This window comes from Falco biarmicus, chromosome 10 (assembly GCF_023638135.1).
Source record: "Falco biarmicus isolate bFalBia1 chromosome 10, bFalBia1.pri, whole genome shotgun sequence".
Lineage (NCBI taxonomy): Eukaryota > Metazoa > Chordata > Aves > Falconiformes > Falconidae > Falco > Falco biarmicus.
The window spans coordinates 20,627,142-20,647,186 of NC_079297.1; the positions used below are offsets into that span (position 1 = coordinate 20,627,142).

Consider the following 20,045-nt stretch of genomic DNA (forward strand, 5'->3'; position numbering starts at 1 on the left):
GCACATCCTTTTCCAGGAAGATAAGCAACAAGAAGTCTGGTTTAGCAATATAAGACTTAAGGCTGCTAGTGCCAGATCCAGAACTCGACAGTCACATAAGACAAGATGCTGAAGGGTAAATACACTCACTTTACTGGTTGAAGTTTCAAGAAAATTTTGGTGGGGCAATTTGGCATCAGCAGGCTTTCTTTTACATCTATTATCAACTGTCCTGCCATGGCCAGCCTAAAGCTGGCATAGAGGAATAAAGCTACCATTAACTCATTTGGGTGCTTTTTTGAAGAATTTGATAGAAATGCAAACCGATTATGCCCACACTCAATGAAAATGAAACTAACATTTTTGAGTGACCTGACAGTACACAGATCTGACATATAAAAGAGTGGAATCAGGGCAAAAGTTTGTTTTTGACATAGTAAAACTTAGGTTCATCGATACTGGAGGAGATTCTTCTCTGTAAACATGAGCACATCTGATGCAAGATCAGAAAGAGAACTTAGGGCAACACATACACTAATTATACAGAAAAACAATCAGCACTCCAGAACAGATAATAATGAGAAATGAACACTGAAGGAAACTTTGATGTACTTCTCAGATATCTGTGGTACTTTAATACTGGATTCTGTTCAAACATTTAGAACATCTCTGTCCAAGATCTACATTTCAGATTGAGAATGTGTTGATGCACAACTAAAGTTTTAAAATAAATACACCACGGAGCAGAACACAAACATGGATTAAAAACAAAACAAAACCCCTCTCCAGTTTAAACTCCCCTGTTAAACAGCTTTAAAACCACTTCTCCTTCATGTAAAGCTAAATCCAAATGCAAAATTTTATTGAAGTCATTCTTAACGGTTCAGTTTGCAGCCTGGATTGGCCAAGGTACACGTTGACTCAGTACAATTTGAGTCACGGGTACAACCCGGGTCAGACTGCTAGCTCCTGCTCTGACCACTTGACTACAAGGCCTTCTTTATAAAGAAACTGAAAATAAGCAAGTATAACACTAAGGGCAATGTCAATCCTGACCGAGGAAAGCACAAACCTGTGCGTATTTAATAGGTTCAGTTCATTACTGACTAACTTAAGAGGACCAAGTTGAAAAGGTATTTCCAAAAGCATCAGTGTTCCAGTAGTGACAAGGATGAGGAATAACAACACAAAGCAAAAGAAGAGAAATGGAGTCATTCAAGCTTCTCTAAACATACCATTTTTTCTTATACTCCCATATAGCAGTAAAATATTTTTCTGTAACACCCTCCACTAGAAAGTCACCTGAAACAAAACTAAAAAGACATCTTAGGTTTTCTAAGATGAATGAAATAAGTAAACACAAAAGCCACCACAGGGAGGAGAAAAAAAAACCCTTTCCAACAGGAACAGCCACCAATCCCTCCATTTACACAACAAAAAATGTCCACATGACACACTTCATTTTCATGCTCTGCAGCCAAGCCATGGAAAGGTGAATTTCTCCCTATCATGATGTGACTTGGATGGCCTCAGGTGTCACAAAAAGCATATGGTAGTCCTCAATATACCATGAAAATTCTGAAAATGGTATTAACGCCACAAAATAATTTTCACCCCCATTTCCTATCTAAATTTCTTGTATTAAGCTCAAAATTCCTGTGAAAGCCCCAGCTGGGGGCACGGACAGCACAACTGGAACATGTCCACAAGCTCCACAAAAAATGAACATGAATTTTTTAAACACCCTATATATAAACTACGAAATGGCATGTGCTGTCAGGAGTACCATTCATGAACAATATGTGCTAGTGTCTACTGGACTGTTTATAAAATATGCCATTAAATTGAAACACTTCAGAGTATTGAGAAGAGCCTGTCTTGCTTGCCCATTGCCAAGAGTGGTTTTAATTACACTGCTGAAGGGAGACTAAGTGAGTGCGTAACAGCTCCAGGGACGAGCATAACGCATGAGCAGAGTCTTTTGAATGGGACTACTCATGTGCCCTAAGTTATATACATGCTCCACGTACTACAGCTTTTCAAAGTTGAACAAATTAACCAGCAGCTCTCATTAATGCAGCCAACCTTAAGGACATTTGAAACTAGGGCACGGAGTAGGGCATCAAAAGGGAGACAGGGCACTCTCACTTGCAAGTATGCATGGGCTTGCTGCCACCAAAATGTCCTGACACATTTCCATCATGTTATTTTCAAAACAGCTGCTGCACACTGGCACTGCCAGAGTGTTTAATTACATGGAGTAAGTGCTGCAAGCCTGCTGCTGCTCCTGCCTGCACGCTGAGCGGTCAGCGTGGCCACCAAGACAGGCACCCTCTCGCCCCAGGTGACAGGACACAGACCACAGCAGCCACCTGCAAGGTAGGTTTTTCCCAGCACCTGCACAACTTGGTTACTGCTAGAGCCTATCCCTTGACCTCAGTGAAGCTTTGGTGCCTATCTTCCAACACAACGTTTCTGAAGCCACCCAAACAAGCAGCATATGAAATTTGAACGCATACCACTACAAACATTGGTTTAACATGCCCTTTCCTTAAGAGGCAAAGGAATCAGCTCTCATTTTATTTTCAGGGTGCAATAGCAGCTGGTACCAAGGAAAACAGAGGTGGAAATACTTTTCTAAAGCCTTTTCCAAAACATTTGCATCTACATGCTGGATGATGGGCCATATCCACACACTATGTGGCACTGGGAACAGACTAGGGATTTTGCATTTCAAAACCGGTCAAGAGTCAAATATTTTCCAGTGAAGGGGCTGCTTGTATTTCTTTCAATCAATTACCTGCCTGCTGGACCCGAGTTACAGACAGTGGAAATCACTAATATTAGGAATCCTATCATTCGTAACTCTTATGGTCCAAATTCATTATTTGGATGCATAGATCTGGTGACACAACGTGCATCTTCCCCTCTATCCTAAAAAAGGGTTCCTGGATCCCATGCTGCAAACTCCCAGGCAGCGAGCCCTGCTCACACGGCACTTTTGAAGAAAAGAAACAGTATCAGTGTACCTCCTATGTTTATAATTATAGCTTTAATAACATTCCACCTCTTTTTCAATTTTTCTTTCAGGCTCCCTTGACAGCCTCTGACAGACATTTCCAAACTGTAGCACATACTTCGGTGACTATCAGTTTTGCTTACTCCAGACACTTGATGGATGCCCCCCTAGAAAAAGAAAAGCTACAAGTTACTCCCTCATAAAGCCTTATAAAGAGAGTTTAAAGGATAAGCTACTCACTCTTTAGCGCTTTCAGAAAGCTTTAGTGTAGCAGCAGGTTTTATACATCCATGTACACACTCATTTGTTTACTTTTGTTGGGACTTTTTGATTGGGTTTAAGTTTTACATGTATTGAGTAAGGGATGACAGGCTTGTCATTTTAAGCTGTAAGATTATTGCATAAATGGGGTGGAAAGAAATAACACTACCAAATCCAAGGTAAGGTAAAGGCTGCGTGTAGCAGACTCACATCATTGATTGGGTGTTTAAGCAACAGAAGAGCAAGAATGGGGCAAAATCTCCTGATGAGCTAAAGGTGGTATTGCTGTAAGATCTTTGCTTCTAAACCCACAAACAGAAAGCAACACACGTTACTGATGTAAGGCCTCAGAAATGCTACAGTTATAACCCTCGTTATCCAAGTTCATAATTTTACTGTACAAATTAAGTGAGGAAAGATGGTTCCTTCCCTCTGTTTTTAACAGATAGTTCCTTGATCCTGTGCTGTACACTTCTGACACTGTAAACCAGCACTAAAATACAGGTAATGCAAACTGAAACCCTTGTACACGCAAACTTTGGTGAACTCTTACGACAAGACACCAACTGATGCAAAGAGCTTATTGGATTCAAGAGGGCAAGGGTAGATTTAGACTAGGTATTAGGAAGAAATTCTTTACTGTGAGGGTGGTGAGACACTGGCACAGGTGGCCCAGAGAAGCTGTGGATGCCCCATCCCTGGAAGCATACAAGTGTTGGATGGGGTTTTGATAAACCTGGTCTAGTGAAAGGTCCCCAACCCATGGCATTGGGGTTGGAACTAAATGATCTGTAAGGTCCCTTCCAACCCAAACCATTCTATGATTCTACGTGTTTTATGAAAACAGCATCTCAAAAAATACTTTGCCAGCCAACCTGGAACTCCAGATGAACCTGAGAGAAAATTCTTCAGGGGCAAATTTGTTTGGGCTAAGACATCTTGCCCCCTTCTTGGAGGAGGCTGTGGGACACATCTGGAGGCAGACTGTGGCTTGGGGGCCTTCGGCCTACAGGAACACACGTTTCCCGTAGTAAATTTCTGTGCTCTTCAAATTTGGTGAGTAAATATTCCAAGCCTCATCTACTGATCATTCCAGAGATAACAAATCAGTCTTTGTAAAATGGGAAGCTAGAAAAGACAGAGCATCACCCAGATTTACCCCCTTCCAAGAGCTTTAAAAAAAAAAAAAATCCCTTTCCTCCCAGGTGATGCCTCTGTGGACAGCCCTAATGCTCCCACATTGGACCCAGAAGGTCTCTTACATTTCTTCTGGTCCTCAGTCCTCCATCCCAAATGAGCCAGCCCCAGAAGGCAAGGAGCCACTGCTGCTGCACAGCTTCCCAGCTCTGCCTCTGACTTACCGCTCCTCCCTGGTGCCCTCTGACCGTGGGAAGCTATGGGAGATGAGGGCACTCGGTGCCTCTTGGGGTGCTCACCCTGGGGATGTATTTGGTGTTGTGAGAGCACAGCTGAATGCAGAGAGACAGCAAAGCACCAGCTGCCTGCATCAAACATGCTCAGGCATTGGTTAACAGTTTCTTTTTTGGAAACCTCAATGCTTAAATCTCCTTTGATCACAAATACTGATCAGATAATCTATGTTCTTACACATTCTATCCACCACTGCACAACCATACGGTTAGGGAGTCTGCTCAGCTGTGCCAGGGAAGACTTGTGGCTTGCAGGGACCCAAAGGCGAGGGCTGTGACTGACCTCTACCAGCATTGCTCTGCACAGGAGTACTCACCAATACTCTACTCTCAGGTGCTCACCTTACCCAAGAACAACATGCATTCAGAAAGAAAAAGAAGGAAAAAAGATGTATTCTTCCACATGAACCTTGGGGACAGCTTGGGAATATCATCTCTTTCCTGCAGATGGAGATTCAGTAGCCCCCAAGCTCCATCCTAGCTCCGGGGGTGCAGCACGTGGCAGAGGGATGTGAGCAGGGAGCATGTCTCCCACAGCCAAGGAACTGACACTCTTGACAGCATCCAGCTGCTCTCTGCATCTATTGCTTCCTTCCCAAATATAACCAGCTACTTACCTCAAATGCCCAAGCTTAACAAATAGCTGGGGCATGATTTTTTTTTGGTATGAAAAGAGGAAAGTATCCAGAGAAAAAAAGAAGAAAGAAGTAGAACAGACAGAAATTAAACAATCTACCTTAAAATAACCTCTGCAATATCATCTGTCTCTTGTCAAAAGTTATTAGGGAATAAAAGTGACAGACTGTCTACTAAGATACATCCCATGTCCAAGTGACATACCTAAAACTTGTCAAAGATTTCCCTCTGTTGATGTGACTGCTTATCCTTAGTGCCCTACATGTTACATGGCTGTATATTCTTGTATGATGGAAGCACTTATTTATTTGTTGAAGGAAAAGAACACTTTTTCTCCATCTTATTTTACTCTTCTAATGCGACAGGTCTTTGTCTGTTCCTCACATAAAACAGAACCATGACTAAAACCAGACTCCACATAATTATTTTTCCTTAAAAATAAAGTCAATAAAACTCATAAATGTGAACAAAAATGGAACTAATCTATCAAAGAACTGTAAACGGATTTTCCTTCACCGCACATTCTTCACATTAAGAAATTATTACTGGTCAATATTAAAACCAGACAAATTACGTGGTGCTTTGGTGAAAGAGAGGACAAAACAACTCATATGAACAAGTTACAGGAAGAGATAAATGAGAAGTTGCCTCAGTCCAGACAGCAATTAGTTTTTGGGAACTTGGTGTCTGCTCTGTAGCCTCTGCTGATGTTGCAAGTAGGGCCTCTATATAACGTATCAAATCAAAACTGAAACACCAGACTTGGCCAACTTTTGGAGTTTGAAAACTGGACTTCGACCACAGCTTTGATGTGGTTGTGGACTGGGTAAAACTTCCCATGAAGTTTTAATTCTTGTTAAAGATGCAGAAGGGTAGTGCAAGGACACTAGGAGAGTTCAGGAGAAAAGTTCTGTCATGGGGATAATGTGGAAAGGGTTTTCTATGTGGTGGCAAGACACAGTATAACCAAAAAAATTTAAAGAGATTAAAAAAAAAATATTTGCAGTTGAGTATCTATTTTTTTTTTCTTAGAATAAACTTAAAATTAAACCAAACAAAGCAAGCTACAGCATTGAAATAGAAAGCACACAGATAACGGGAAGGAGAAGAGAGCAAGAGAAACGCTTCACATTGTAAAGTGCACCCCAGGGGTGCAACTACACAAGAGTTTCAGTGAGTCTAAGCGAATGCAAGTTGTGTGTCAGAAACCTGTCTACACCATGCCAGCTTGACAGATGGAGAGAGGGATCTGTTTAATCTTGGTAAGAGGAGATTAAGCACAAAATTTCCTTTTGTTTCTTCATCTATTTGTTATTGGGGAACATTTGAAACTCTTTTCCATACTGCGAATGCCTACTTTTACTTTAGTTTAACTTAATGCAACTTGAGCAATGTGAAGGTAACCTGAAAACAGCAAAGCATTTCTTACACAATGCTATGATGAATCCATAGCCTGGAGTACTGGGACACCTCAGAGTATCCCACCAACACAAAATTGTTTCACAGGACTGTACCATCCAGTTTTCAAGTTAGTATTGAGTTGACCAGAAGAGAAAAGTGCCTTCAGATTATGAAGAAAAATCTCTGGCCTCCCAAAGGCAGCGCAGGAAGTTCCCGACTGAACCCTAACAGACCCCATAGTCATAGAGGGTTTTAACTTTTAATACGGTTTAGATTAAAATCCTATCTGTCTCTACAACTTTGATGAAATTTTTGTTTTCTGTGTCAAGGCCAAAACCAATGAACTAAAACAAAGAACTTGACACGTACGGTCTCCAATATACAAACAACTGACTGTTTCCATAGAAAATTAGAGAACAGAGAAACTGAAGTAACTCTAAAAAAATGAATTCCTAATACTGTAATAAAGGCCACATGGTCTGCTCGAGTGTAGAAGCTGAGAGGCATAACTGATTAACCAAACGCCACTACTGATTTCATCTGTGACTTTGTGCATTTTTTCTTCATCTCGGGACATATCCCTGTGTCTCGGTCAATGGGAACTGCAGGGCTTACCTTCTTACGTAGCAGTGCATTTGCGGAATTAATTATTGAGCACTTAATCAAATCAAACAGTGAATGAACTTACTCCAAAGCATGAGTTCATGAAAAACACAAAGCAAAAACACCACTGTTGTCTGAATTTTTGTGGTTGAATTTGAATCTCTTATCTGTACTCACTGGAACAATTTTGGTCTGGGTTGCACACAAAATTATTTTGTACACCAAAGTTGAATACAGTTCAACAGAACAGAAAATTAATAGAAATGCGACTTGGAACTTAAAAATTCCAAACACCTTCTGCAAAATTTTATCACCATTACATCAGGCTGCAGATTCTGCCCTATTTTGGTAATAAACTGATATTCTGAATCCTGTCTTACAAATACCACAAACTCGACCTTGCCTCCACTGACCATCATTATTAACAAAAAGTCACTGAACAATAATGATGGCATTGTAAGTTCACACAAGAAACAGTACTTGCAAAGGTTTTGGATGTGAGATGAAAACCCATTTAGTTAAGAATATTTTATTGTGGAAAAGGATGTGGAAACAGAAAATGTTAAAATGATAAAAAGACCTGAATAGAAAACCCGTGGTTATAAATGGAACAGTTGCTGTAAGCAGATAGTTCTGTACATCCACATCTGTTCCAGTTCAAAGCAGTTCATGTGAACCAAGGGAAGAAACTATTTTTTCCTTTAGCTTCACTGCTGCAAACCTATCTGCATTCAGGCCAGGGCAGAGAGTCGGAAGAGGGAGAAACTACCATAGACATACTGGCTCAACCCAAACCTCAACACGATGGGGCTGCCACTGACATCTCTTCTTGACTTTCCCCATTTCACCCCCCAATATTAAAACACATTTAGAAGAGAGCAGCAACAGTTGCAAACACTTAACTCAATTAAAGTTGCTTGTTTTTGCTAAACCAAAGGCATCTGTAGCTTAAAAGCTCTGGGTTTGTTCCTCTACTCACAGATAGTTTCTGTTTCACAACTGTCCCTTCTGGGGCCACTTTGATGATAACGTGGGAAAAGCAGGCAGAACAGCCAAACAGGGAAATAAATATATAAAAATAACAAGGTTGCTCCAGCTCTCATTCAGGTTCCAAAGAAGCTCAAATTTCCTGCCTGTGGATAGCTGAAACACTTTCCCTACCCAGTTTGGTCTCTGTTTCTGTAATATTTTCTTTTCTCCTCCTTTTGAATCATACAATAATAAAAAAAAAGATTTTAAAAAAAAGTAGCTGCAAAAAGGATCTGGTGCAAAGAAACAGAAAGAGCAATGGTATCAAACTTAGGAAAGGGTAGAAGCTGAAATTAGCTCCCTGTTTTGGTGTGACAGCAATACCAAACTCCAGAGGAAGGGCATTCCCTTGTAATCGTCTGGTTATGAGAAATGTTTATTTTCCTACTTATATTATTAAATGTCAGGACATATACACCCTTTATGCAGTGCATGAGACATAAATGCTTTTTTTTTTTTAAACACCAGGTTGTTCCCATTGAGGTTGAAATATGTTTGCTAAGGTCCCTGATTTTACTTGTTACCTGCAAAACATGAAAGCTTCCCGCAACCAAGTCTCTGTAGGCAACTCCCACTACTGATCGACAATGTGCTCAAGTCAGTCAATACAGAGTAACTGCTGGACTGAAATCAATTGCAGGTTCCCAGGAACTACTTTGACTGGGTTTTACTTTAAAGATTTAGTGCCATTAGACATGTGCTTTGCTTCCAAAATTAAGATGGATGGCAAGATCTCCACTGGATTCCAGAGCAGAGTCCAGGAGAAGTTACCTGAAATGCAAAGATCCTCCACTTCAACTGAACAGTTCTTAAAACCCCTTAAACAGATGCATGAAGGATGGATCAGGTCTGTATTGTGAAATACCGTTTGCATTTGGTGGAGAAACACTGTGCAGGGTGGGAAGCATGCTGCAGATTCCGCTTGAAAACACAAAGGCATGGAAGTTGTTGGGACACACAAGGAGGGTCATGTGTTCAGTTGCCCACTTCCCACCAAAACCAGGGCTATTTGTACGCTTAAGTGCTTTACTGGACAAGGGCCAGAGGGCACAGCAAATTGCAGGATACAGCCCCAAGGAGCTATTTTGAGAAAATACACTGAAGAGAAAGAAAAAAGGGAAAGCTTTCATTAATTTGTATTATCAAGACAAAAAAGATCTTGTTTTGGAAGCAGGCATCTGCTCTTTTAACAGAAAGCTTGTTAGCAAGATGCTACAAAGAGAAAGTTTAAAAATTAAATTAATTAATCTGCCATTTAGAAACTATTAGCTTTAAAAGGCTTTGATTCTATTTCTACACCTCTGGTACGTAGCAATGTTTAAAATCTAAACCAAAGCCTGTTTCTGCTCTTCCATTGGTAATTAGTATGCGGTCTTCAGGGTTTATTATCCAACTACTCAGTTGTATAGTCAGCTGGACTTAAATGGCTAAGATGAATTCAAAATACTTTATCACAACACACAAGAGACAAGTCATTATGGCAGTATAAGAATGGTACTGGTGAGCACAATTTCTCTTGTAGTCAATGACTTGTCATTATCCTTAGTGTGTTTGAGAGATTAGATTCATTCTCAAACAAAAACAATCAGCTGCAATTTAAAAAACCAAGCTATTTCATTTAGGCCAGATCCTCCAGTGTGGTGACAGTAGCAGTCCCCTTCAAAATAAACAGCACAGCGAGTAAGCACAGTCTAATTTCCAATTCTGAACTAAGGAGCACCTACAAAAATTTTAGCCTGTTTAATCTGGGGCAGGTACACACTGCTCTGCTTCTTCCATTCTCACCAACACAGTGCACATGGCTGTATCCTGGACAAGTATTACCTTCTCTCAGCTGAATCAATTTCAAGTGAACTAAAATGACAATTCTCGTCATCTGTTACCTGTCAAACCCCGTAATTCAACATACTAATTCTTGCCAGATAACAGAAGTTCTGCAACAGCAAATGAATGCAATACAAAAGGAGCTCCCAAGAGCTCACTGAAGTTTATGAAGTCCTTTAAGATCTGTGGATAAAGAAATTCCTTGCACTTCTAAAGCACGTACAAAAGGGCTAGGACATGATTTCTGTGTTCAGCCTTTGCCTTTCAACCTGGCTTCCTACCACATGAGCTAAAGGAGGATCTCCTGCATGTCCTTGAGTACAATTGTTCAGAAACAGGATCTATTCCTACTCCGAGAGCCCAAACATCACCTTACATTTCAGGGCACATGGAGTAAAATATTTCTACAAGATGACTGAATCTGAAAAACAAATCTGTAACAAAGAAATAGTTGTCTCTGTTAGCTGAAGTATGTCCTCACAACATACCTTAAATTCTTCTCTCGTGCCTTTTAGCTGGTCCCAGTTATCTGCCAAATGGATTATTGAAAGCAATTGTAAAGATGAAATAACATTTCAAATCTATGTCCCTGTCGATGTCAACACTAAACCCTAGAAGACTGTTCACAGATAAATTGATGAAGCCTGCAAGCACAACCCTACTAATACAGTGCTGATACCCATATTTCTGGAAATGAAAGTTAAGGATTACTCAATTCACACCCTCTATAATCAGTCACACTGATAAAAAAAAGCGGAATATTTTGACATTCACTCTTCATTATTCTCTTTGTTAGCAAGTCTGCTTCTCCCACAGGACACAAAGTCAGTCCTATTAGCCATACCTCAAAACATAGGTGTGTGTATACACAGAGCTCCAGAAAGCACAAATTTGTATTGTCCAGTATACCTTATACATTGCCTTTCCTATTTAACATACATTATAACATAAAGATGTGCTGCTAGCAACAACAAGAGGTACTCCCAAGATATGTTCTAGGAACGAAAATGATGCTTAGCATGTTTGAGGTCAGATTACTTCACATTTCTAATGAGTAAACAAAATTACAACATGTTCTGCTATCGTTGTACAGAGCAGCCTTAAATTTTAGTAGGCAATCACTACAGAAAGGAGACCACTTCCTAAAAATCCCAATAACATTAGTTTATTTTCAGATCTGTTTGATTCAAGCTTATGATTGGTTTGGAGCATACTATCAGCAGCATGATGAATTGACTATGTGCCCTAGGAGACTAAATTTGTTAAAGTATGTTGCTTGAGCAATTAAATGAAAGTAACTGTTGCTCTGGATGTTGGCGTGATCAACCTTAGAGGTAATGCAAGAGAACAATTACCTGGAATCTCACTTGGGTTTTATTGTTTTAGTAATAAACTAACCTTAAAAATCCACTCTTTAAAATTTTTTGTTAACTTTTTGCACAGAGCTGCAAGGACTTACCACCTTGGAAGAAGAATGTAGAAAGCAGCAGCAGGCAGTATTTCACCTCCACGCTACCTATTTGACATGTGAGACCCCTGAGGCACAACCCCAGAGCCAGCCCTTTCCCTCCATCATCCCCAGGCTGCAATTCCTACACCTGGCTAAAATCCTGGAAAAAGCCTGGTTTCACATCCATCCTTTGTGACTCAGGCTCATTTCTGTTTATACTCTTGTGAGCTGAAGAATGACGATGACTAGTAGCTATACAGATAAATAAAGTATATTAAGTCACAGGAAGTAAAAAGGGAAAACCATTAATTTATTTTTAGAAACCTGTTCTTGCCATTCATCAGAAAAAGAACACTCAAAAGTATGCAGCAAGATACAAGCATCTGGATGAGGTTTGCTGACTACATACCAACATTCAGACTACAAGCAGAGAACCATTTTCCTTCTTTAGACCACTCTCAGACTCCATGCCAGGAACACAGGATACAGACAATAATGTTGTAGTTTCCACTAGTGAGCCTCAGGAAAGGGTGCTTTCACCACACATGCTACAGCTGATTTGACATGGTCTGTTTAGTCATACCCTTTCAGTGGTCCTACAGCTGATACCTCCCTTCAGATTCATTGTGGCACCAGCTGGTACATCCCAAACGGTTACACACACACCTTCCATCAACAGTCTCCATACCAGGTTAAAACCAGAGAAAAGGTCTCAAGGTCTAGATCAGCTTCTCCATACAAACAGACCACGCCAATGCTAACCAAACCCAAGGTAGGTGATTTAATATGGAGCTGGACGCTTAGCTCCCAAGAATATAGCAGCAAATGCAGTACGCCCACACATCCCTTCTTTTTCCTCCTCTTGCTGGGCTGCCAAAATAGCACACATCCATCAGTAGAAAGCCTTTCCAGGACAATAGCGCTGCAACACACTGTGATGAATTTATTGGTATTTGCATAAAAGCTTCCATCTTTTGCAGTCTGCAGTAGATTTCTTCTGGGCAATCATACCACAAGCATAAAGTCATACCATATTTTGAATCTTTGCCTGCCAAAATCCGGGAAGAATTGCAAAGCACGTTCATTGACATATCTTGCAGTACATCGTCAGCCAAGATGCTTATAGTACAAATGATCAAGCATAAATACAGAACAGGCTTTTCTTTGACTGTTAATGCTGTGCTGGACACATTTCTGTCACTTTCCTTTCTTCCAAGCAGTAAAAAACTAAAACTTTTGAGTGATGCTTAGCCCTGAAACTCCCACCTTGGCTTTTGTTCCTGTTCTTAAGAACAATTACAAAACTCCCACAATATCACATTAAAAAGAAGAGCTTAAAAATGTATTCAGAGGACTCTTCAGTGACATCATAGAGGTAAAAGTAACGAATGCAGTCAGTAACCACTCATTTTTCCTATTTATTTTTTTAAAAATGTATCCTGAATCTGCACTGGATATGTAATTTAGTTGCCAGCCTCTTCCCTTTTTATTAACCAAATGCTGTGAAATGTGTTTGTCTCTCCCTGGACAAATTTTTTCTTAGTGAACCTTACTTATCAACACACAGAACCCTATTGCGTATTCCAAGTTTGTTCTGCAAGGACATCAGCTGACATCAATGAAGAGGTACAAGAGGCATCAAGTATTTGCAATGTGTTTAGAAAAAGTCTTTTCTCATTTTAGTACATACCACTCAAGTTTCTTCATACACAGGATACAAATAAAGGGAGCGGTAACATAGCAGGACTAGGAGCCAGGAATACATAACTTGTAATCACTGATGTCATGATACAAGTTAAATAATTTATAAGATATAAAAAGAGCAGTTAATGCCTGCAAACCACTTAGCCTTTTCATAACAGATTTTAGATTTTTAAACTCTCTTGGAGCATGTACAGTCATGTGCAAAACATCATAGGTCAGTTTAAAAAAAATAAGAGCTGTGGTCTGAAAGGACATTTCAGTGATTATATATATTATTAATGCTCCACTCAAAGGAATAAGAATGTACATCCAGGTCCTAGCACAGATACAGAGCTGCCAAGAATAAATCAGATATGCAGATAAGGTAAGCAGGCAAAGATACTGAAGAGGAATGGCATTGGATCAGGCGTTACTACCATCTTTTTATCTGTTCAACTCTGGAAATATTTTCTGTAATGGCTGGAAGGACAGACTGCCAGTGGAAGGTTCAAAGACGTGAACTGTGGGAGTCTGAACAAGAGAGAAAACCTTGGCATGTGGGCCAGCCACAGAGGAGACTCAGGGACAAGACACTAGAAACAGCAAAGGAAGCTGAAACGGCAGAACACGCGGTGCAGCACAAAGAAACAGAACAAATGAGAAGCGAAGATATACACAGGGACAGGGGTCAGCTGTCTGCAGATAAAGGCTAAAGGATACAGGGAGGTTAGGGGCAGGGAGAAGGGCTGGCCCTCCCACCAGGATGTAGTACTACTTTCAGAAATAGAGGCATGAGGGATACAAATCAAAGGCTAAACCAAATAAATAAAAATCTGTTTCCCTTGAGGGCATGTGGGCTAGCCTATGAAGCAGCGGTGGTGACTAATGCAGCCCAGCACAAGGAGCTTTGCTTCCTGTGCATTCAGAGCCTCCCAAGCAAGGCAGCCATTGCGGTTGTTTCTAAAAGGCCTATAGGTACCATAAATTACCTTGCAGCAATGATGGAGACACCACTATCTTTTTGCTCTTCCAAGTACCGGAAAAAAGTTGCACACTGGTAGTCACATAACTCCATTACATTACTTTGATCTAACAGCTGGCACAAGATGACTTAGCACCACTGAAAATAACACCGTGATAGGGTCCCAGCAAGGCATGTAGGCTGCCAACCCTTGAAAATCTGTCATTTGTAAAACCCCTCTTGGGGTTTGTACCTACAGCAGAACTGCAAATCCTGTCATAATCTCAAGTTCAGCAGCAAACATGTGTGAGGTCGGGAAGGTGAATATTCCCATACCGGCACACATTGTCCCCAGCTAAACCACGTTTGCAGTCTCTGAAAGTAAGCAGAACTATTCCATGCCACTATCGCTGACTTGGCTTGCATAATAAAATATAAGGATGTGCACAGTACTTTTTTAGAATCCCTGAAAACTCTCACAAGAAATAAGAAGTGGTGGCTTCTGTTCACAGAGCTCATCAGTCTAATGGTCTACCTAGAGTGACCCAACAACTCCATATGAAAAGCTGTTAAACATTCCTAAGTACTTCAAAGTCCCCATCATCTTGCTGAAGGACAATGCCAAGGACTTTGGACAGGCTCTCCTCTGGAGCCTGCTCAGTGCTTCTGGCTTCCATAGATCTCGTCCCAATGCCGACCGCTCTCTGCACCAAATGAAGCCATAGCAGAGGATTCAGCCTTTCGACTGTACAGTGCAAAGATTTACAAGTATCTTGGTAATACAGAGCAGGATACAGAGCTCTGTGTGGAGGCTAATGGGATCTCTTTCCCAAAGTCACAAACCTTGCCATACAGTGTGATACAGCCATATATTTAGCATTATGCTCTCAGCGAGAGCAGCTTCTCCCTCCCTTGCCTCCTGGAGAAGTCTCTGGTCAGGAGTGTATCAGAGGGTGGCTTGCTGATGACCAAGCTGTGTAAGATGCCAAACATGCCCCAGCGAGTGCTAAGTACCCCCACTAAAATGGGGTGGGAAGATGAGCTAACTTAGCATTTGTCAGCCTTTCACACAAGCAAAGTCCTGAAGTTTGTAGTGTATGTTTGTTCCTTCCTTTTTTCCTTCTTCCCAAAGTGATTCTAATTTAAAGCGAGCCTTATTTTCCAACCACAGCATGTCCCCAAGCATTTCCTTTTCTCAAAATTGCCAGAATCCAAAGGGTGTAATTCAAGTCAAATGGGACATTTTTCCCTTCCTGATGCCAATAAATACTGCTACTTCCCAGGGTTACTCTCCTGCCTTCTGTTTTGGCATGCTACTTTTACCCATATTTCATGTCACACCCGTACAACGCAGCATCTAGCCATAGAGCTACGCGTACCTCACCGGCGCATCCGCCACATCTCCTCCCGCAATGCCCCATCTCCCACCGCCTCAATGCTCTGTGACCACTCTCAGTGACTGGCAACCTGCCCTGCTTGCTGTCAGTCTCGCACAGGACAAGGAACACTTCCCACAGCTACTCAATGAACTGAGGCACATGTCTGCAGTCCAGCACAAAGTCAGAGCTGCTGCTTCAGCTCTGCATGTGCTCATCCCCAGAAATTAATAAGTTATTACTACAAATTAAAATATTAAGTTAATGATGTGCATGACTGCAAGTTACAGAGCTGGAAAAGAAGTCCTAATTAAATCAATACAGTTATTAGTCCCTTGTCATCTCTGATTAATTATTAGCTTAATATGCTTCATCATTTTCACTGTTAGTGGAAATAGCTGCAGTGCTACCATGGGAAGCAGGATAATACATACCAGAAACCTATGGAGCCATGCTGGCAGTCCCAGTTCCAGATTGAACAATGTCTTCCGGAGAAAAAAGGGAAAACATTTCATTTTCTGAGGTGATAGTCTGACAACATTTAAGTCTGTCACAAAAAAGCTCTCGTGGTTTCCAAAGGGGTCAGATATTCGCTCAGGGAATATTTGACTGCTGAAATGTAGGGGGTAAAGACTTGACTCCTAATCCTGCACTTAGTCCTGAGCACTTGTCCCAGTGTCTCTAAGCCTTTTGCTGAAGTGACAGGATATCACCATGTTCAAACGCCAACATGACAGTACCATTCCCCAGAGCCCATCTTGATTCTGACCCTCACCCCATCTTCATTAGATGCACTCCTTCCCCCAGAACATAAGGAGGAAATTGGCATAAAATAAGATGGCAGGCATCAGCTGCAATGTCTGGGTCCTTAGGGCACAGATGTAGCTGAGGACACCTGTCCTTTCATGCCACCAAAACAGCCAAAAATAACATGCTGACGTCACTTGCTAGAGAAAAGTAAAACAGTACTTTGGATGTAGACAACTGATAGTATTTACCCAGAGCTAAGGTGAGTATAGGATCCCTTTTGCTTTCCCATCTTCTATCATCCTCTCGCCAACTCCAACTTTTTCCTAAATCTTTGTAACAAGCAAGTTTCCTTAGCTGTCCACGGGAGGGTTTTTTGAGTATATAGACGATGTGAAAACATCAAAGGCAGGTCTCCACATCTCTCCAGCAATAAACACCAACAACTGGATAGGATTTGTACTGTAATACATGGATCCGCTATGTAATCAGATCCGAGTTTGATCTTATAAACAGCTTTTACAAATAAGCTCTTTTGGATAGGTCCTTCAACAGAAATACAAACACGCCCTTCCGAGAACAAAACTGGTCCTTGAACTCATTAATGAAGCTGGTACACAGCGTTCATGCTGCTAATGGGTGATTCAGTAAATTAAATAGAGAATGTCACTGTAAAATATTATGTAAAGTTTCTTAAAGATAAAGAGCCACTTGAACAATTTCTTAGGACTCTCACCCTATCACTGTAATTACCTCATGATAAATTGCCACCTGCCCCATGAGTAATGCTAGAGCTTTCTAGTGCCATTTTATCATTTAGTCCTCTTACCGATATCTCTGTTAATGTACTGCGATGACACTTCAGCTTCCCATGCTTTGCTTCCTTTCCACTGCAGTTTTGAAAAGTTCAAGCCCCTCCTTATTTTAATAAAGAAGTTAACGTGGGACAACCAGTAGCATACAGAAACTCCATCCCCCAGTATTTAGATGTAAAGCCCAGCTGTTTTGTGTCAGACATTGAAGAAAGTTTTCTTTTCATTCTGAGTGCTCCGGCTAGCCTACGGTTTGATGAGCACACAACGTTTCTTTTAGAAATGGGCTGAACTCCAGTGAAATATTTGGCCATTTAATGAGTAGACTCTAGGATAACGGTTTTCGTGGGAATCCAAAAAGAGGGAGTAAAGAAAAGGGCTCCCCCCATGCTATTCTTAGCTGCAAACAGTTAGATTTGGAATTTTGATTGTAAAGCATGGAATTTATAAATGGTGCCATGCTAAATTTACTTCATTTGTATACAGTTCAGCTGGATAATCAAATGTGTTCCAGTATGTTCCTGGTTAGCATCTCAATTCTAGTTTTATTGTCTCTAAACTGGTAGAAAAATGCGTTCAGTAAATAGCACTTGTAAAATTTGTGTTCCAAGGCATGTGTGTGAAGGTTTTATATACACAGTGTGTGAGCATGAAGATTGTATATAAATGCATATGTGGGTGCACATACATGCACACAGACACTGAGCTGTGATTTATTTCTAGAGGGAAGCCAAGGAAATTCCCACCCCCTACCATTCAAATGATCTGCTCTTTGGCTCTCAGCATTCTGTAACTTCTCAGCCAAGGAATGTATTTTCCTCTTCCAATATATGTAATTTATTTAGCTGCACACAATAGTTAATGATCCAGAGATACATGATTTAGCTGGTTCTGTAAAAACATTACTGACAATCTGAGACAGACCCATTTCATTCAGACTTTTTTCCCCCTCTCCTGTCTTCCACAGCACAGTGTGAATTGACAGCAATCATCAACTCAAGGATTTATCCCATGTACTTTGTACTCCAACAGTTTTTCTTAATTAGATTGGCTTCCTGGGGTTAGATATCTTTTAATTCCTATATTAATGTAGGTAAAAAGGACTTTACGTTGTTTTATGGTTTGGGGGCGGGGGGGGGTGGGGGTAAGACAGGGAGACAAAATATTTTCTTTCACTGCACTTTTTGGAGATTATTCCAGTATTTTTAAAAGCAGTTGAAGGAACGCTAACAGTAAGTCCCTGACGGACTCTCGGGGCGGGGAGCCGACGCCAACGGCCGCCCGCAGAGCCGGCTCCCCGGCCGGGGGGAGCACCCCCAGCCCCGCACCTCCCCGCCGCCGAACAACTTACGTGGTCCCCAGGGCGCTGCGGCCGGCAGCCTGCGCAGGTGGATCTCATCCTTATCCATCGCCTAGCCGAGCCCCGCAGCCTAGCCGCCACTTGGTACCAAACTGAACTTGCCAGGATCCCTCCTCCTCTTCCTCCTCCCTTCCCCCCCTCCCTCGCCTTTTCTCCGGGAGGGCGCGCTCATCCAGCGAGCGGCACCGCGCACTCTCCGCCGCCCCCCGCTCAGACTTTAAATAAGGGCGCCGGGCGGCCCCGCCGGGAGCGCGGCCCGCCGCGGGGAGCCGGCCCTCCGAGTGACGCCGCCGCCGCCGCTCTCCCCCCGCCCGGCAGCGCCCAGCGCGCCCCACCGCCCCCGCGCAGCTCCGCGCTACCTGTGGCGGCGGCGGGGCTGCCCTGACCTTGGGCGCGGAGCGGCGAGCGCCGGAGCGACGGCGGCAGCTGCCGGGCGGGGGCAGCGCGTCCGCGAAAGGTCAGCGCGCCCTGCGCGCCCGCGGCCCGGGGGGTCCCTACAGCCGCTGGGGTTAAGGCGACTTAACCGCTGCCCCGCTCCATTGCCTGTTCTATAGGGATGTTAAAAGCCCCCACACCTTTCCGTTTAACAAAAAAATAAGAAAAAATAAAAATAAGAAAAAGAAGGCAAAGCGCGGCTTGGCGCGCTCCCGGAGCCGAGCCAGCGCTTGCGGCAGCTGGGGAGAGCCGCCCCCCCCCCCCCCCAGCAAACCTGCCGCGTCCCAGCGCCCACCCGTGAGCAGCCGGGGCCCCTCTCTCGGGGAGGCCGGGGCAGCAGGCTGCCTCCCCTCTGATCACCGTTCACACCAACAAACCTGGGCTCTCACTCAATACCACCAGGTTACCTTTCTATAACTTTTTATTTTTTTTTAGAAATAAGAGGAGAAAAACAGCTGCCACTGGCTTTTTGTCACCTCCAGCTAGGTGGCTACAATATTTGCACAGGGCTTGAACAAGATTCCAGGTTTATCCATCTTCACTGATTCAAACCCCTCTTCAGTGCCCCACAGGGATTCCCTGTTCTTCTCTAAACCCACTGTCTGATCCTGTGCTGGGCTGCAGAAACCCATTTGGCCAAAACTGACACAAATTTATCTGCACTGTTCTCCGACTGCTTTCTCTTTTTGAAATCTCGGACAAGCCCTTAACCCTCAAAAATGCAAAGACAGAAGCACGCAAGAGCTCTGCCAGCAGGAAGCAGGCTCAGCAGGCTTCCCGGCTTCTGGCAGGCAGCCCCCAAGTACCCCACAATCACTGTACGAGGGCAAGCTCTGCACACCGCTGTGCTCCTGCTGTACCCAGACCCTTCCAGGTCCCCTAGCACCCGCAAAAGGGACATCACAGGGCAGCATCTTGCTGGTGGTACTCACCCCCAGGCTGCAATGAAACTGTGTGGCACCATGGCGAACTGGCCTGTGGGGCAGAGCATTCTCCCCGTGTCCCCCCCTTCAAAAACCAAGGTGCCCAGCACCACTGG

At 42.6% G+C, this 20,045-nt stretch overlaps 1 protein-coding gene across 3 annotated transcripts in view; it reads right to left on the bottom strand.

The window, feature by feature from the left end:
* The window catches only part of ANO1 (anoctamin 1), an 82,455-nt gene extending 63,712 nt beyond the window's left edge, over nt 1-18,743 (bottom strand). For 2 of the 3 annotated variants that reach the window (XM_056354846.1, XM_056354844.1), the window contains exon 1: nt 18,563-18,742. In XM_056354846.1, coding sequence (XP_056210821.1) covers nt 18,563-18,620 — 58 coding nt within the window. In that variant the 5' untranslated portion in view covers nt 18,621-18,742. Of the gene's footprint in view, nt 1-18,562 lie in introns of all 3 variants that reach the window. The other variant, XM_056354847.1, reaches the window with a different exon arrangement.
* Nucleotides 18,744-20,045: the final 1,302 nt, after the last annotated feature.